Source organism: Lathamus discolor, chromosome 2 (genome assembly GCF_037157495.1).
Source record: "Lathamus discolor isolate bLatDis1 chromosome 2, bLatDis1.hap1, whole genome shotgun sequence".
Lineage (NCBI taxonomy): Eukaryota > Metazoa > Chordata > Aves > Psittaciformes > Psittacidae > Lathamus > Lathamus discolor.
The window spans coordinates 156,272,577-156,289,768 of record NC_088885.1 but is presented as its reverse complement, the minus strand read 5'-3'; the positions used below and the strand labels follow the sequence as shown (position 1 = coordinate 156,289,768).

The 17,192-nt window shown below is 40.2% G+C and overlaps 1 protein-coding gene across 8 annotated transcripts in view; it reads left to right on the top strand.

The window, feature by feature from the left end:
- Positions 1 to 17,192, top strand: part of TRAPPC9 (trafficking protein particle complex subunit 9) — a 600,540-nt gene that overhangs the window by 72,686 nt on the left and 510,662 nt on the right. For all 8 annotated transcript variants that reach the window (XM_065669014.1, XM_065669011.1, XM_065669012.1 and 5 more), the window contains 2 exons: positions 4,194 to 4,357; positions 14,554 to 14,706. In XM_065669014.1, coding sequence (XP_065525086.1) covers positions 4,194 to 4,357; positions 14,554 to 14,706 — 317 coding nt within the window. The remainder of the gene's footprint in view (positions 1 to 4,193; positions 4,358 to 14,553; positions 14,707 to 17,192) is intronic.

Here is a 17,192-nt window from a genome sequence, read left to right as displayed (position 1 = left end):
CTTTGGAACCTTCATCTGAAGCTGAGCTGCCTTTTCTTAATTTTTCACCAAGTTTATGTGTTTTTGAAGCATTTCAGATAATCTTGATCATGTATTTATTGCCTTGTTTCTTTGTAGGTAAAACTGCTCATAAGTAGGAAAAAGTTTGTTTGAAAGGTCAAAGATAGATATCTGTTCTTAATTTCTTCAACAGTTGATTAATCTGATAGTAATTTTTGGGTATAGTTGTATTGGCAAGAATAATTCCAGGCCTTTCTAAGCATACCATAATGTCTTGTTAGAACTGTAAAATCTTTTTTTTTATTGATCTGTGCTATAGAAGGTCAATTTAATATGCTTAATTTAGCAGAAACTGTAATGAAGCTTGCTGTGAGTTGAGACTTTGTTAGTATATATTTTCATCATTCTGCTTATGCATAAATTTATATGTATCATATACATATAGTACATAAAAATATGACACTACTTAGTAAAACAGTCTTGATGGAAAAGCCTATAAAGTAAGAAAATTGAGGGAAGAAAATGCAAAACTATAAATTAATGAAGTAGTTCTAATATGGATGAGCTTAGACAAATATCGGTCATTTGCACAAGAAACAGAAGGTTTTCAGCCAGTGTGCCAGGTATTATAGGTTACTTTCTTGATGAGTCCTTTCTAATATGGTGCAATACTGTGTGCCCCATCTCTTACCATCCCATACCAGTAGTCCTCTCCACTGGATCCTGTCTCCCCTTCATAATGCCTCAGCTATCACACCAGTCCTGTGTTTCTCTCGCTATGTTAATCATAAATACCTCATTTAGTACACCTGCTTGTTACTACTATCTGTATAAAACTATGGTTGTGCCAAACAGAAGTAACAGAATCATAGAATAATAGAATAGTTAGGGTTGGAAAGGACCTCAAGATCATCTGGTTCCAACCCCCCTGCCATGGGCAGGGACACCTCACACTAAACCATCTCACCCAAGGCTTCGTCCAACCTGGCCTTGAACACTGCCAGGGATGGAGCATTCACAACCTCCCTGGGCAACCCATTCCAGTGCCTCAGCACCCTAACAGGAAAGAATTTCCTCCTTATATCCAATCTAAACTTCCCCTGTTTCAGTTTGAACCCATCACCCCTTGTCCTGTCACTACAGTCCCTAATGAAGAGTCCCTCCCCAGCATCCCTATAGGCCCCCTTCAGATACTGGAAGGCTGCTCTGAGGTCCCCATGCAGCCTTCTCTTCCCCAGGCTGAACAGCCCCAACTTCCTCAGCCTGTCTTCATACGGGAGGTGCTCCAGTCCCCTGATCATCCTTGTGGCCTCCTCTGGACTTGTTCCAGCAGTTCCATGTCCTTTTTATGTTGAGGACACCAGAACTGCACACAAAAAAGCAATAGGTGTAGCCACCAGGTCAAAAGAAAAAACTGCTGCTACAGCTATGGTAAAGTCAAAGCAAAGTTGCAGGTGGGTTGGGACAAGTTCTGAACAGTCACAGAATCAGACTAGTTTGGATTGGAAAGGATATTCAAGGATCATCAAAGATCATCTGCACAGCAGGGGCTATTTTTCACTAGAGCAGCTTGCTCCAGGCCCCTTCCAACCTGACCTTGAACACTGCCATGGATGGGGCGGCCACAGCTTCTCTTGGCAGTGTCTTGTCACACACACAGGGAAGAATTTCCTCCTAACATCCAAGCTAAATATCCCCTCTGTCAGCTTAAAGCCGTTCCCCCTTGTCCTGTCACTACAAACCTCGATTGAAAAGTTTCTGTGACTCTTATAAACACTCTTTAAATATTGAAAGGCTTCAGTAAGGTCTCACCAGAGCCTTCTCTTCTCCAGGCTGCCCTAGCCCAGCTCTCTCAGCCTGGCTTCAGAGCAGAGCTGCTCCAGCCGTTGCAGCATGTTCATGGCCTCCTCTGGACTTGCTCCAACAGCTCCACATCTTTCCTCTGTTGGGGACACCATTTCTGTGCACAGTACTCCAGGTGGGGTCTCATGAGAGCAAAATGGAGCGGGGGAATCATCTCCCTCACCCTCCTGGTCACACTTCTTATGGATGCAGCCCAGGGTATGGTTGGCTTTACAGGCTGCAAGAGCACATCGCTGGCTAATACCTAATTCTTCGTCTACGATTATACCTGTGACAAGCCTCAGTCCTGAGGTCTTGTAAGTCCAGAGCAAAGCTGAAACAAGGTATACAAGAATTAGGATGTCTTTTTAATTCTAAGAAGCTGCATTACAGAAAAGGATGCAGAAGCTGAATTTGCTTGGACTCGCATTTCACGTGTACCTGTATAAAGTAACTGAAGGTACCATTTGGTTTGTTAGTTTGCAATTCCTCGATGCTTTTGTCTAAATCTAAAGGGAGAAAAGAAATTCCAAATGCCCAAACTTCAGAGTGCTACAGTGATAATCATACATGACAGTAAACTTTCAGTGATCAAAAAATACTTGGTTTATGTGCTTGTTACAGGTTCATTCTAAAAGACTAAAATCTGCTTGTTTGTGGGTCCTGCTTACATTGTACTAAGGAAGGATAGGATCGAAAGGAAGGATAGCAGAAATACCTGCTGAAAGAAGTAGCTGAACCTGGGATTACAAACAGATTTATTGGTCATTAATTTCAGTAGCTTTTGCCCTTGTATCCTTGATGCCGTCTGACCACATTGCATAAGCATGAAAAATACAGTCCGAAACTGAACCTCTGCCCATCTGTCTTGTTCTGCAACCCTTCTTTCCCTCATTCGTGTTCTGTTGAGCTCATTTATATTCACTCTTTCACCTTTCACACTGTGAATTTCTTCCATGATCCATTCCCATAAGGTTTCTGCCCTCTGCTGTCCACTAAACTGCATTCTCCCAACTCCCACATTAATTCTCCCAGCAAAGGTCAAGGTTACTGCTTGGTTCTCCTTTATCCATGATGTGTTGTCCTAGTGCTGTGTATATCTGCTCTTTCAATAATTGATGTGTTTGACACATTTGTTCCATTAAAATTAAATCCTTCATACTCATTTAAATAACTTCTCTTGTTTCTGAAGCTTTAGATACCCATGCATTTTCTCTAGCATGTGCAAACTCAGAATAATTTTTTTCTTTACAATATATTGCTCTACTAAGTATGTCTTGCCTCATGGGTCTGATACTGTTACCATTCCTTAAGAAACGTTTGAGTGAACAGCTGCATGAGACAGCATTGTGTATCTGTCATTAGAGAGTCCCGGGCTAGTTTGGGTTGGAAAGAACCTTAAAGCTCATCCAGTTCCAACCCCTGCCACAGGCAGGGACACCTTCCACTAGAGCAGGTTGCTTCAAGCCCTTGTGTCCAACCTGAGCTTGAACGCTGCCAGGGATGGGGCAGCCAGGGCTTCTCTGGGCACCCTGTGCAGCGCCTCAGCACCCTCACAGGGAAGAGCTTCTGCTTAAGAGCTCATCTCAGTCTCCCTTCTGGCAGGTTAAAGCCATTCCCCCTTGTCCTGTCCCTTCATTCCCTTATTAAAAAGTCCCCAAACCATCATATGTTGGCGGAGTTTGGGAATGCCTAACAGTGTAAGATTATGTATCCTCATTTGTGAGTGAGTACAAAGGTTTCATTTTCTGCTGTTTCTTCTGCCAGCTGACTGCATTCTTACTTTTGTAGGCTTTATGGGCTGATCAGAGTACAAGGTGGACTTTCAGGGTCTTTCAGAGGACTTTCCACCTGGTTTCTCCAATGTAGCTCTCAACTTCATATTCTCCTCACGGATACTCATTGTTACTCAACACTAGCATTCAGTCACTAGGTAGATCAGATACCACTTCTGTCATGTTTGCTTATTCTAATGATCTGGTTTTCATTTCTTTTCCCTTTCTTACTGTTCTTCTGTTTTCAGCAATTTTAAACTAGCTCTCACAGCTGGGAATACATATTTTATATTGTTTGAAATTTGACTTGTCTTACGCATACATTATTAACATTTGTTCTCAATGGGCATAAAAATGATCCTGGCTAAAATGAGAATGGGAAATTGTATCTAATATGTTCAAGACTGGAGAGCAGTAGTTTCTGAGTCTTCAAGGAATAGTTAATAGATTACATACAGTAATATGGAATATATATATATATATATAGTAAATATATAGTAATATTTATAGTAAATACTAACTTGGACAGGCTTTTAACATTCTAATCATATTTTGTTCATGTGTCATATCTTATAGGTCTGCTCATACACTTCAGGCTTCTTCAGGGGATGAAATCTCTACTAATGTGTCTGTCCAGCTGTATAATGGAGAGGCCCAACAGCTTATCATTAAGTTAGAAAATATTGGAACAGAACCATTGGAGAAACTAGAGGTCACAGCAAAAACAGTCAACACTAAGGGTGTGTATGCTGGTTATGCTTCTAAATAATAATGATCACTTTTTCTTTGGTAAAAGAGGGGCTAGTTGAGTTACACTTTTTAGGTCAGTTTAGAATATATATTGTAATCTGTGTTATGAAACTGGAATCATTTAGTTTGATTTTATTGCAGGAATATAGAAATGAAGGAGAATGTAAGAAAATAGAATGAAAATGAAAGAAGCTGTGGAACCATCTGTATGTCAAACAGTATCACCTGCTTTTGAAAATCTGTATTTCATTTTAATGTTATTTAGGAAAAAAAAATCCCGAGGCATTAACTAGCCAAAGGCAGCAATCTTAGGTCTAAATATACTTAATATACATAAATATACTCCTTATGTCTAAATATACTGATTAGTTAATTAAATAAACTACCATTAGAAGTAATGTCTTATTTGAGGGAGCTGAAGTAAATAAGCCTACTTCTCTGTCACTCAGTGAACAATAAGAAAAGAATTGGGTAAAAGACTTTAAAAACCAGGGCAATGAATGAAATAAGCTATTGTGAGTTAAATGATTAATTGAAGGTATGGAAGAAATATAGTGCATCTTCTGCTCCCACTTACTTCTCCTGAAATGCTCTGTATATATTAGTATTAAAAAGTAGTCTGATGGATGAACCTTGCTTTTGTTTTGTGATCTGTTTTATCAGTTTTAGTTTGTCCTCTGGGGCATTGTTATGAAAATGATTATGAATGGAAGCACTGCAGATGACAAGCAAGATAATCTTTATTGACAATAGAAATACCTTATTTTATTGCAGGTTTTGTTCTCTCAGTGACAGAGTATTAAAATGCAGTGTGATACCTGGTGATTTTTGTTCATTTCAGTGTTTGAGCTCATGACTTTTTTTTAACAGAGTATCCTCTTCTCTGTAACCTGAGAGAATCAGAGTTGCCAGTCATTTAAGAATAGATTTTCTGCCCGCGACTTGTTACCAGGAATGATTTTAGAAGCTGAAATGTATGATGACTTACTGTTCTTATTTCAGTAAATCAACATGCTCTTACTGTGCTTGATGCTGTATGTATGTAACAGACCAAATACAGCACAAACATTGAACGGCGAATTTGATGAACTAAAATGTATTGAGTGGTGGTGTACATGGGCCTCTGAATCAGATGTTCATCAGATTCTTAGTACGTAACATTACACAATTAATTGGGTCAGGGTTTTGAAAAAGTGACTTGTCAACTTTAAATCCATCATCACTCAGTTACAACTTTTGTTAAAAACAATAGGGAAAGAGGAGAAAAGTTGATATATGCAGCTATGAGTTCAGTGAAACCTTAATTTTACTTCTTCGTTTTCTTTCACTGTAGAAAATGTTTACAGTGAAGCCTGTTCGAGTATTTGACAGATTCTTAGATGTTAAGTATGATAATTCTCTATCAGAAAAAGGAACACTAATGATGACCGAGTTTTTCTGATCATGCTGTTTTATTAAATCACCATTTTGGAAAACCAGAAAAGAGAGGCACCAAATGATTTTTGTCCTGAGTGTGAGAACCTTGCCATCAAATCCATAGAATATTAGAAGTCTTATGTGGGCAGGGACCTCTGGAAATAGTTTAAAATTGTATCCCTGTGAAGGCATCAGGTTATCCAGAGTCCTGTCCAGTAGAATCTTCAGCTTCTCATATTGTTTCACAAAAGCAAATGCACCCCTATATTTGGAAGTATCTGCTTGAGATGACCCCTGTTATCAGAAGAAAATACATACTTAAGTATGATGTTTTACGTCTCTGTGTGCTCTGGGCATGATGTAAAGCACTGAAATACTGTGGCAAAAGAGCTACATTAAGCATGTTATTTCAAATGGGATTGCATGTAGGCCTTGCAAAGGATGGATCTTTGCCTTCTTGGCAAATGGGCTCTCTTCCATTTTAGTTACTATTGTAAATTGATACAAATGCATAAGGATGGACTCATGATGTATGTGATGTGTGACATGTAATTCTGGTGATGAATGGGGAGCTAAAGATCTGTCATGTCATCAGCTCAGTTTAGTCAGTGAGTACTACGTGCATGGAAATAATGTGCTTACGACATTGAATAGTAATTAATAGTAATACAAACTCTTAACTTGATATTATATATCAAGCTGAGAGCATATGCAGACACTTACGAACTTGTCTGTAGTGCATTAAAAAGTTCTATTGGATGTTCTTTACTACTTCTCAGCTGCAACGTGCCTGTGATTTAAGCTGCTCAGGGCCTCCTCGAAAGCTGTTAGGCATCTTCATCTGCCATGACCACAGCTTGCCTGTCAGCTTCAGAGCGCATGCGAAGTTGTTGTCTAGTTTCAGCCAAATGCAGAGTTTTCAGTCATCTCTTATGTCACCTGATTTGCTTTGGGTTTTTCAGTCTTGGCAGTTGCTTGTAAATCTTTTGTACCTGCTACACGGCTGCCTGTCTGACTTCCATTTCCTTTCCTTGTGTTTCTGGGGCCATCTTTTAGCACAAAGATGGATGCTGTGAATGGCAAATGTTCTCTGGATGGGATTAGCTGTTGCAGTGCAGTGAGCTTTGTTATGTTAGCTATAGCCAGTCACTTCTCTTGAGGAAGCCCACTTCTCTGGCGTTTTCAATGGTGCCTTGTGAATGAGAACCTCTGGAGATCAGGCTTTGAAACTTGCCCTTCCTTACTTCTTCTGTCTTTCAGGTGCACCTTTTTAGTGCTTTTTCCACTCAGGCTTTCAGATAAATGACCAGAAATTGCAGATCACCCTGTGCGGCTCATAAAGGACATCACAGGGTTTTTGAGTCCTTCAGCAGCCGTGTGTTACGGAACAGATCCCGAGGCAAATCAGCAAAAAGGACTTGTCATGCTGGCACTATAAACACATCTGTCATGTCTTTTAATGTCTCGTTGCACGACCCTGTCTACCAGACTGTGGTGTCTGTAGGTTTGACATCACATGTATACTGTCAAGGTCAACTCTGTCACCTCGTGTTCTCCTTCACTAGATCAGATAGTCAAATACTTTATTTAGAATGATGACGTGCAAAGCTGGATGCCTTTCATAGACTCATAGAATGGTTTGGGTTGGAAGGGACCTTAAAGCTCATCCAGTTCCAACCCCCTTCCACAAGAGCAGGTTGCTTCAAGCCCCTGTGTCCAGCCTTGCCTTGAACACTGCCAGGGATGGGGCAGCCACAGCTTCTTTGGGCACTCTGTGCCAGCACCTCAGCACCCTTACAGGGAAAAACTTCCTTGTATGTAGTCTAAATCTTCTGTCAGTTTGAAGCCATTCCTCTTGTCCTATCACTACGTGCACTTGTAAAAAGTCCCATCCTTTGTTTCCGGTCAGCTCTTGGCAGAGGCTTGCTAGGTCTCAGCTGTGGGGTGCACTCTAAAACTTTTGATAACCCAACTGTTTGATCCACTCAGGCAACTATAACATGGATGTTTTCAAACTTGAAGCACTAAAGTGCGTGCCGGGCATTCTTACAGCTACACAGGTTGTTAGGCTATAGTACTGAGCACCAGCTGCACAGGAATGAACTTGGATGAATAAGAAAAACCTCAGTGATCTTTCTTAGAAGTGGTTGACATCTGGAATTTCAACATAGAGAAATAAATTCACCTGTCTTGCTCTATTCTTCCCATGGTCTTGGAACACATCTGCTTGTGCCTTAGTTGTTTAACTGTGCCAGACCACAAATAAAAACCTACTCTGAGGTCCAGGTAACCCATTTTAGGAACTGTGGATACCCTGGAATAGATCTGTTTATCTTCTTTTTTGCCAAACAAAACTGTGAAGTCTTTCAAATTGGGAATGCTCCATAGAGAGTTGCGAATGCAGGCAGGCTTTTCTCCAGTTAGTCCAAACGTCCTTGTGAAGGTAGGACAAGAAGATGTGTTAGGATTTCAGCCCCAGTCTAGCTGCCATGGATTTACTATCTGGGTTTCTCAGCTCAAGTCTCTTCTCTGCTCACACTGGCTGACTGAGATCATGATTTTGTATGATTCTTACTATTTTTTCCACTCATAAATATCAAATGGTTCATTATTTTAGAGCTGGTTTCCCCCTCTTTTTAGGGATACTTGCTAATTGCCTAGAGGAAACTCTCCTAGGTACGTTTACTTTGTAAACAGCATAACAAGTCCAGCAAGTTCATTTCTGCCTATCAGGTCTGAATTCTCAATACTCTGGATTGTCTCCTCAATTCAAAAGATGTTGTCTGTTCTCAGTATAAAAGTAAAATTAATAACAATATTGGTATGCTCCCTATTAGCCAATAAACTTCTTAGTGCTTTTAACCTTGTAATTCTAGTGTGCACACCCCACAGTTTCTGATTAGAAACAAAAGGTAGCAGATACTTTGCAGTGCTAAATACACAATGTTAATTTTTACTAGGATTTCATACACTGGGGGAAGTTAAGAGGTATGAATGCCAGTGCCTTTGCATTCAGAACTCGTAGTTATTTTGAGGTCCTGTGTTCTGTGCTAGGAATATCAATTTCAGTTGGTGAAGCATCAAGAGTCAGATGCACAGCTGACCATAGAAGTCTGAAGAGCTTTATTACCATGAAGCACGTCAGATTTCTGTCTTCAGGTGTCTGATCATAATTGTATTTAGTGTACTTTGTGCATATTGAATTCTGAGATGTGCAGTACTCTGGTCTCATCCTTTCGTGCTACTAGATGGAAGCTGCTCTTGCATTTATATTTCTTTTTTAGCTGCTTGGCTTGAGAAGCAGCAGTTGTTCTGGTTGTTCCACCCAAACTTCACCTTTCAGCTGTAGTTTCTTAGGGTTTTTTTCCACACAGTTTCTTTTTTGTCCTTACTTTTAAACTCTTCTCCCTCTGTTTTCCTAGTGGATCTCCAGGCTCAACTGCATCTTTTTATCCTCCTGTGGTCTTTTCTTCAGGTTCGCGTTTGTCAGGAATCTACGTATATGCTCATAACACTATTCTACGTATATACAGTTTCTTGGATGCTTTAAATTCAGTTTGCAGTTTGAGGCTATCTGCAGATCATAATGCTGTGCTTAACAGAGGAATCAGTGCCATCCTTTGTGTTCATCCACAGAAAGAGAAAGACATAAGAATTTAAATGTGATTCTAGTGCTAATGGTCCATCTAGCTCAATACTCACTAGGGGATGCTGCTTAGGGAGAGCATGCAAGTCTTGCCACTGTTGTTTCTGTTGTGCTTGCTCAGTGTGTAGATATATGCATGCATACTCTTTTAATTATTCTCTGTGGACTTGCCTATGAATTCGTCTATCCCATTCTGAAGCTGCTGGTACTGCTCTCCTCTGCAGCCTGCTGTAGCAACAGATTCCAGAAGTTCGCTACCAGATGGGTAGGAAAGTGCTGTATCTGTTTTAATCTGATCTCCTAGTTTTATCAAGTGTTCCCAGTTCTCATACCAGGGAATTTAGTGAACAGCAGTTCTGCATTCACTTTATCTGCCATCTTTGTAATGTTTATAATCTGCAGTCATCTTCTGCTCAGCCTTTCAAACTGAAGGGTCTGTGCTCATGTGGCAGCTGCTCCACACCTTCATCATTTCAGTTACCATTCTTTGGACTGTCTCTAGTTCTAGTATATCCTCCATGCAGTACAGAGATCAAATCTCCAAGTGTTAAGGATGTGAGCACACACAGGTTTTTTACAGTGGGGAACTGTTTCCCCCTTTGACTTGCTGTCATTATCCTTCCTGAGGATGACCTGGTGTTTTTTCTTGCTTGGCTTGGTTTGGTGTTTTCTGATGCTGCTCACTAAGCTGATGATTCGTGATGATTCCACGAGTCAATGATGAATCCAGTTTCTTTGTGGAGTTGCAATTGCCACTTCCAAGTTCAACATGCTGGGCACAGCTTGTTCTTCCCCCTCCTCCCAGATTGTATTATTTTACCTTTATATATGTATGTAAGTCCCATATTTTTCCCTACTCACTTGATTTCATGAGGTCCTTTTGAGTTTCCTGTTTATGACAGTACTGCTTCCCTAAATGATTTTGAAATCTGCTCAAGATAAACTCTCTGGAAATTAATCTGATCGAGTGGCCGATGTAATTTACAGACCAATTTAATGCTGATACCATTTTCTTTTTTGGCAGACCTTAAGATCTGTTAACTCGAAGTTAGGGTTAAGGGTTACCCAGCTTTAGATTCTGGTTAAGCTGTTCTATTTGTTACAATTATAGTGATTTAATATCAAGTAAAATAATAAAAGAGGTTAATAATTTAAACTCTTCACTAGCAGGCTATTCTGACTTCTTTGCTAAACACAAATTTTGGACTGTAGAAACCACTGCATGCAAGCATGCCTCAAGTAAGACTTTCCCACTGAACTGAAAGGTTTGAAGCCCCATGCCATAGTATAGAAGCTCTTCCCTATGAAGGTGGTAGACACTGACACAGGGTGCCTAGAGAAGCTGTGGCTGCCCAATCCCTGACAGTGTTCAAGCCCAGGTTGGACACAGGGGCTTGGAGCAAGCTGCTCTAGTGGAAGGTGTCCCTGCCCATGGCAGGGGATTTAAACTGGATGAGTTTTAAGGTCCCTTCCAACCCAGACTGTTTTGATTCCATGACTATAATTCACTCTGATGATGATTACTGAACAAGCTGAAGAAAACATTATTAAACTATAAAGCAATCTCAGATAAATATAAGTTAGATTTTTCTCTGCAGCTTAACTTACAGCTCAAATATTTAAACCTTGTCTTGTAATTGTAGGTGTTAAATTTGAGGTAATCTGCAAGGGCTGTTCTCACTTGGGAAGTCTTTTCAGTTATAATACCTTCAAATAAATTCCCTACTTAATGAACGTACATTTTGGAAACAATTTGTTTGTGAAACTGAAGATACTCTCAAGTACTTGGGAGATGTCATTCTTCTTTGCTTACACTGAGAAAAAACATCCCTTTGGCATAACGTTTTTACATATCAGGAAAAGGGGATAGAGATTGGCATTCTTGCTAAGCTACTACTTATCTTGAAAACAGAAGAAAATCAGAACACTGACATGGTTACAGCTAACTTATTAGAGGAGGTCGAGATGACTTTAAGAAAACAATTGCTAAGGCAATATTTTTATTCTTGCCTCATCTTTGTTATAAAGATGTCTATAATATTGATTCGATGTGAAAAAGCACAAGACAACAATTGATGGTTTGTGAGAAAAAGTTGTCTTAGACACAAAGGAGTTATTCTTTCTTAGGTAGAAGTTAATGAAAAAATATTCACCGTTTTCCACTTCTTTAGATGTGGTTGTTTCCATGCCAAGCAACCAAGTTTGAACTGGAATTCTAATGATCTTGTTTTAAAGACCCTTAATTCTAGATGGTGGTTGTTGAGGCAATATTCCCTCCCTGTTTTCACACGTAAGGATCGTAGATGAGGCGTTGGAAAGCCTCTGAAATGCCGATACACTAACTCACTCTTACATACAGTAGCCTGGTGTGAAGTGGAGATGAGCTGTGTGACTTTCAGTGGTCGCTGTGTTACACAAAGCAGAGCTCAAATGGTGTTTCATTGAGCCTCTAGAAGAATTCTTCAGTGTACTTTGGAATAGTATGCATTGCTATTCATGTGAATGAATAAATACAGTATTAGGATTCTCCCAGTCAAACCATCATGTTTATTTTATGTATTACAGGCTTTTCTTCAGTGTTTAGCATTGTATGCTGCCACAGATGTTAATGAATTTATGGAAGTAGCTGGGAAACGAAGCCCAAAACTGGTTGCTCATTCATGCTTCCCCCAGCAGGGGAGGGAAGTGAATCAGAGGACAAAAGTGCCAAAACTCACAGCTAGAGATAAAGGTTGTTTAATAAGCAAAGGAAAGAGGAAATAAAAAACAAAACAAAATGACATTTTATGGCATGGAATCGTAGAATCACAGCCTGGTTTGTGTTGGAAGGGACCTTAAAGCTCATCCAGTTCCAACCCCCTGCCATGGGCAGGGACACCTTCCACTAGAGCAGGTTGCTCCAAGCCCCGTCCAATCTGGCCTTGAATACTGTCAGGGATGGGTCAGCCACAGCTTCTCTGGGCAGCCTGAGCCAACTCACAGTGCAAGGTGAGTGGGAACAGAGAAAGCCTCGATGCTGTGCAGGTGCTACAGGAATAGCCAAAAAGCTGAGGAATTGTCAACAGTGTTCTAGTCACAAATCCAAAACACAGCACTGGGCAGGCCGCTATGAAGAAAATTAACTCCATCTCATCTAGACACTCTACAGCGGATTTCCTACCCCAGGATTATTCACAAAGTATAGAAAAGAAATAAGACATTAGCAGATACTACTTATGTCTAGTATCAGAAGTAAGGTGAATCCAAGAAGTCACAATGTGATTGTATCATTCTAATCTGTAACAACCTTTTCTGTTATTCTAAAAAGAAAATATTTCTCTTGCATATAAAGTTCACAGAATATCACTGTTTGATTGCTTTTGCTAAAGGATACTGAAATTTCTGTGCCTCTAGCTTTTTGCATGCTTCAGAATTTGGTATAAGACATAACTAATTTGCCCTTCTTCCTGAAGCAGACATAACCTTTTGCTCCTCTTTATTTCAAGATGGATCATTCAGTGTTACTGGAGCACTAAGGAGACTGAATAACTGGATAAATTATCTCAATACACTGATGAACAGTAAATATTAGGGTTATTAGGGTTATTTCCCTGGCATGTTAGGCTTAGGAGAGAGGTTAATTATTACAGATGCCTTATCTCATATGGACCAATGATAAATAATTTATCAAACAAGTATCTTTTAATATAAATTAATACTGTTTGGTCTTGTATACTTTATGCGTCCCAGTTTTTGTAGAATCATAGAATAGTTTGGGTTGGAAAGGACCTTAAGGTCATGCAGGACCAACCCCCCTGCCATGGGCAGGGACACCTCACACTAAACCATATCACCCAAGGCTCTCTCCAACCTGGCCTTGAACACTGTCAGGGATGGAGCATTCACAGCTTCCTTGGACAACCCATTGCAGTGCCTCACCACCCTCACAGTAAAGAACTTCTTCCTTATGTCCAATCTAAACTTCCCCTGCTTAAGTTTGAACCCGTTACCCCTTGTCCTATCACTACGGTCCCTAATGAAGAGTCCTTCCCAAGCATCCTTATAGGCCCCCTTCAGATACTGGAAGGCTGCTCTGAGGTCCCCATGCAGCCTTCTCTTCTCCAGGCTGAACGGCCCCAACTTCCTCAGCCTGTCTTCATACGGGAGGTGCTCCAGTCCCCTGATCATCCTCGTGGCCTCCTCTGGACTTGTTCCAACAGTTCCATGTCCTTTTTATGTTGAGGACACCAGAACTGCACACAATGCTCCAGGTGAAGTCTCACAAGAGCAGAGTAGAGGGGCAGGATCACCTCCTTCAACCTGCTGGTCACATTCCTTTTGATGCAGCCCAGGATTGCCCTGACCCATGTTTAGGACCTTGCACTTGTCATGGTTGAACTTCATAAGGTTGGCATTAGCCCACCTCATAAGCGTGTCGAGGTCCCTCTGGATGGCATCCCTTCCCTCCAGCGTATCAACCGGACCACACAGCTTGGTGTCATCGGCAAACTTGCTGAGGGTGCACTCAATCCCACTGTCCATGTCAGTGACGAAGATGTTAAACAAGACCGGTCCCAACACCATTGTTACTGGGTCTCTATCTGGACATTGAGCCATTGACCACAACTCTTGTAGAGAGGACTTTATGTTATTAAAAAAATGAAAGAGCCAGTGGTCTTTCTAGCCTTCTCCTTGCTCAGTGTGTAACTAATGGTGTTAGAGGTGCTTCAGAATTTGAACTGATTCATTTTGGTGTTGTATTTTGATGAAATTTTGTTTGCATTCATGTGACATTTCCTATATTGAAGTCTGTATGATTCAGAGCTGTATGAACTTTTGGCTCCCTTTCTGATTGTCTTTAAAGTGTATATTTAATGTTGCCTGTTGTGCAGTATTTCTTTTTTCTGGTAGTGGTCCTCTTCACTTAAATTTGTATTTTAAGCTTTGTGATCTGTATACTTCCAGGTCAGTGTCAGGAACTTCTCTGATATCTTTCTAGTATTGCATTCATTTTTCATGTCCCAATTTTAATCATTTTACAATTAAACAGTAAATGCCACTCAAGTTAATACTCTACAACAGTTATAAACTTAAACTGCCTTAACATGGGTTATGCTTATGACATAATTACTTCTTTTAATGCAGAGAAGCTGTATGGAGACTTCTTGACTTGGAAGCTAGAAGATACGCTCTCCCAGTTTCCTCTAAACCCTGGAAAGGTTGCAACACTCACTGTAAACATTAAAGTGAAGCTGGACTTTTCATGCCAAGAAAACCTTCTGCAAGATCTCAGTGATGGTAAATTTGTAATTTCTTCTGGCTGCAAGAGTTGTATGTACTCATAAGGATACCTTACCCAATTGTGCCATTTGGTTAAAATACAGTATTGATGTGGCTGTGTGTTTTCATGTTTTTATCTTGTAACCCAAAGAAAATTCCTCAGTGAGCTATAGGGATTGAAGACTGAATTGTCGTGACAGCGCTGTGCATGACAGTTTGATCAAACAGACCCATGACGAGACCTTGCCGTGGTATCTTCTTAAATCTTTCTTGATGGAGGGTGTTTTTGATATGCCTCTTCGTATAGAATCACAGAATAATTAGGGTTGGAAAGGACCTTAAGATCACCTAGTTCCAACCCCCTTGCCATGGGCAGGGATCCCCATCGTATCCTTATCTTACGAAGATAAAAATAGTTTGCAAACATCAGTGAGCTTTAAAGAGAAGTAATATGAAGTTGATTATTTAGTTATTCAAGATTACAGAATTAGTAATTGTGGTTGTCTGCAGTTTTGCAAGAAGTGACATACTGAAATGTCCCAACACAAGAGGACCTTGCTTGAGCAAGTCCAGAGGAGGCCATGAGCATGCTCTGATGACTGGAACATCTCTCCTATGGAGACAGGCTGAAAGAGCTGGGCTTGTTCAGCCTGGAGAAGAGAAGGCTCCAGGGAGACCTTAGAGCAGCTCCCAGTGCCTAAATGAGCCAACAAGAAAGCTGGAGGTGGGCTTTTTACAAGGGCAGATAAGGATGGGACAAGAGGGAATGGCTTTAACCTGCCAGAGGGGAGATTTAGATTAGACATTAGGAAGAAGTTCTTTACTGTGAAGGTAGTGAAACACTGGCACAGGGTGCCCGGGGAAGCTGTGGCTGCCCCATCCCTGGCAGTGTTCAAGGCCAGGTTGGACGGGGTTTGGAGCAACCTGCTCTAGTGGAAGATGTCGCTGCCCTTGGCAGGGACTTGGAACTAGATGAGCTTTAAGGTTACTTCCAACCCAAACCATTCTAGGAGCCTACATTTGTAGAGCAAAATGTCGTAATATCTGTACTGAAATAAAGTTTCATCTGCTTAAAATCATTGTTTCTTTTGGTAAAAAAACCCCATAATGTTTGCTTGTATTAAAATTATCTGGAATTACAAGTACCAGATACTTGTAATGAAGACTTCCTTTTTATAACAAACACACAGTCTCACTGGAGTAATTGCTATACTGCGTATTCTTTCAATTGCATGATATATTTACACTGATTGGATTAACTTGACAAAACAAGATATTCCTGTATTAAAAAACTATCATTATTATTTGGCCTGTTTCCCAGTATCCAGTTGCAGGTATGCTTATCACTATCATTAATCCTTAAAAATAAATGTTTCCACTGTAGAAAAAAAATACAGCAAAATTCTTTCCATAGCTTACTGAAGTGGAATAGGACTGATTTCTGTGAGTCATCTTGTAAATGCATTTAGACAGAAATTGTATTAATTGTTAGTAAGTATTAAAAGACTTTGTTTTTTAAACCTCCCTGGTGTAAAATACAGAAACTAGGTAAAATATTTGTGGATTTAATGGCACAAACCCCAGTGTTGCTGCACTAAGATTTACTTTAGAACTTGTTGGAAAATCTGATGGTGGAGGAAGTCCATACTGGAATATCAGTGTGCAAACACAGATGCCAAGGAATTGAGCATGCAACACAATTTCTGCTACAAATTGAGACCCAGGGACTGTGGGAGCATATCTGATGCTGACTCTAGGATGATTTTACTTTTTCAGGAGCAGATGATGCCACATTACTTACAGATCACTGAACTTCTGGCCCTCACATACGCTGTAGATGACCTCTCTTTTCCATGGAAATTCTAATGGCGTATCGCTTCCTTACTTTACAAGAGCTTTTCTTAGCTCAGAATTAAACTCATTATTTATTACATTGTGTGGAAAAGGGCCATGTCAGTTGATTCAAAATTTAAAGAGAACTTAGGAAGCTTAGCTTCTATATGTTGACAGGTTAACATTAATAGGAAAGAAATCGGAGTAATCCAGCTCACGGCCATAGGATTCCAGGCTTTTTTTCTCCTCCTTGTTTTCCTTTTTCCCCCCCAGTAGTAAGATGTCTGGCACAGTCCTTTAGTTTCAAGACAAGCATTGGTTTACAGTTGGACTCAATGATCCTAAAGGTCTTTTCTAACTTAAATGATTCTGTGATTCTAAATGAGAAGGAAGTTGATCGATGTAATCAATCTATCATGTATCAAAGTCAGTATTTTAAAATCTAGACATTAGTGTCTCTAGTGCCAGTTCTCTTGATTTCATTTTTGCTACTTCCAAATATTTATCTGTCTGTAGAATTTCCTTCATTTGCTTTGCATCCAAAACCTTTCAAGCACTCTGAAGCTGCATTTGCCCAGCAGTTTTTCAGATGAAATCACATACAGACAGAATATTTTCTAGAAGGAGAAGATAATGCTCCTTGTCAGTTTTGACATCAGACAGCTGTGGGA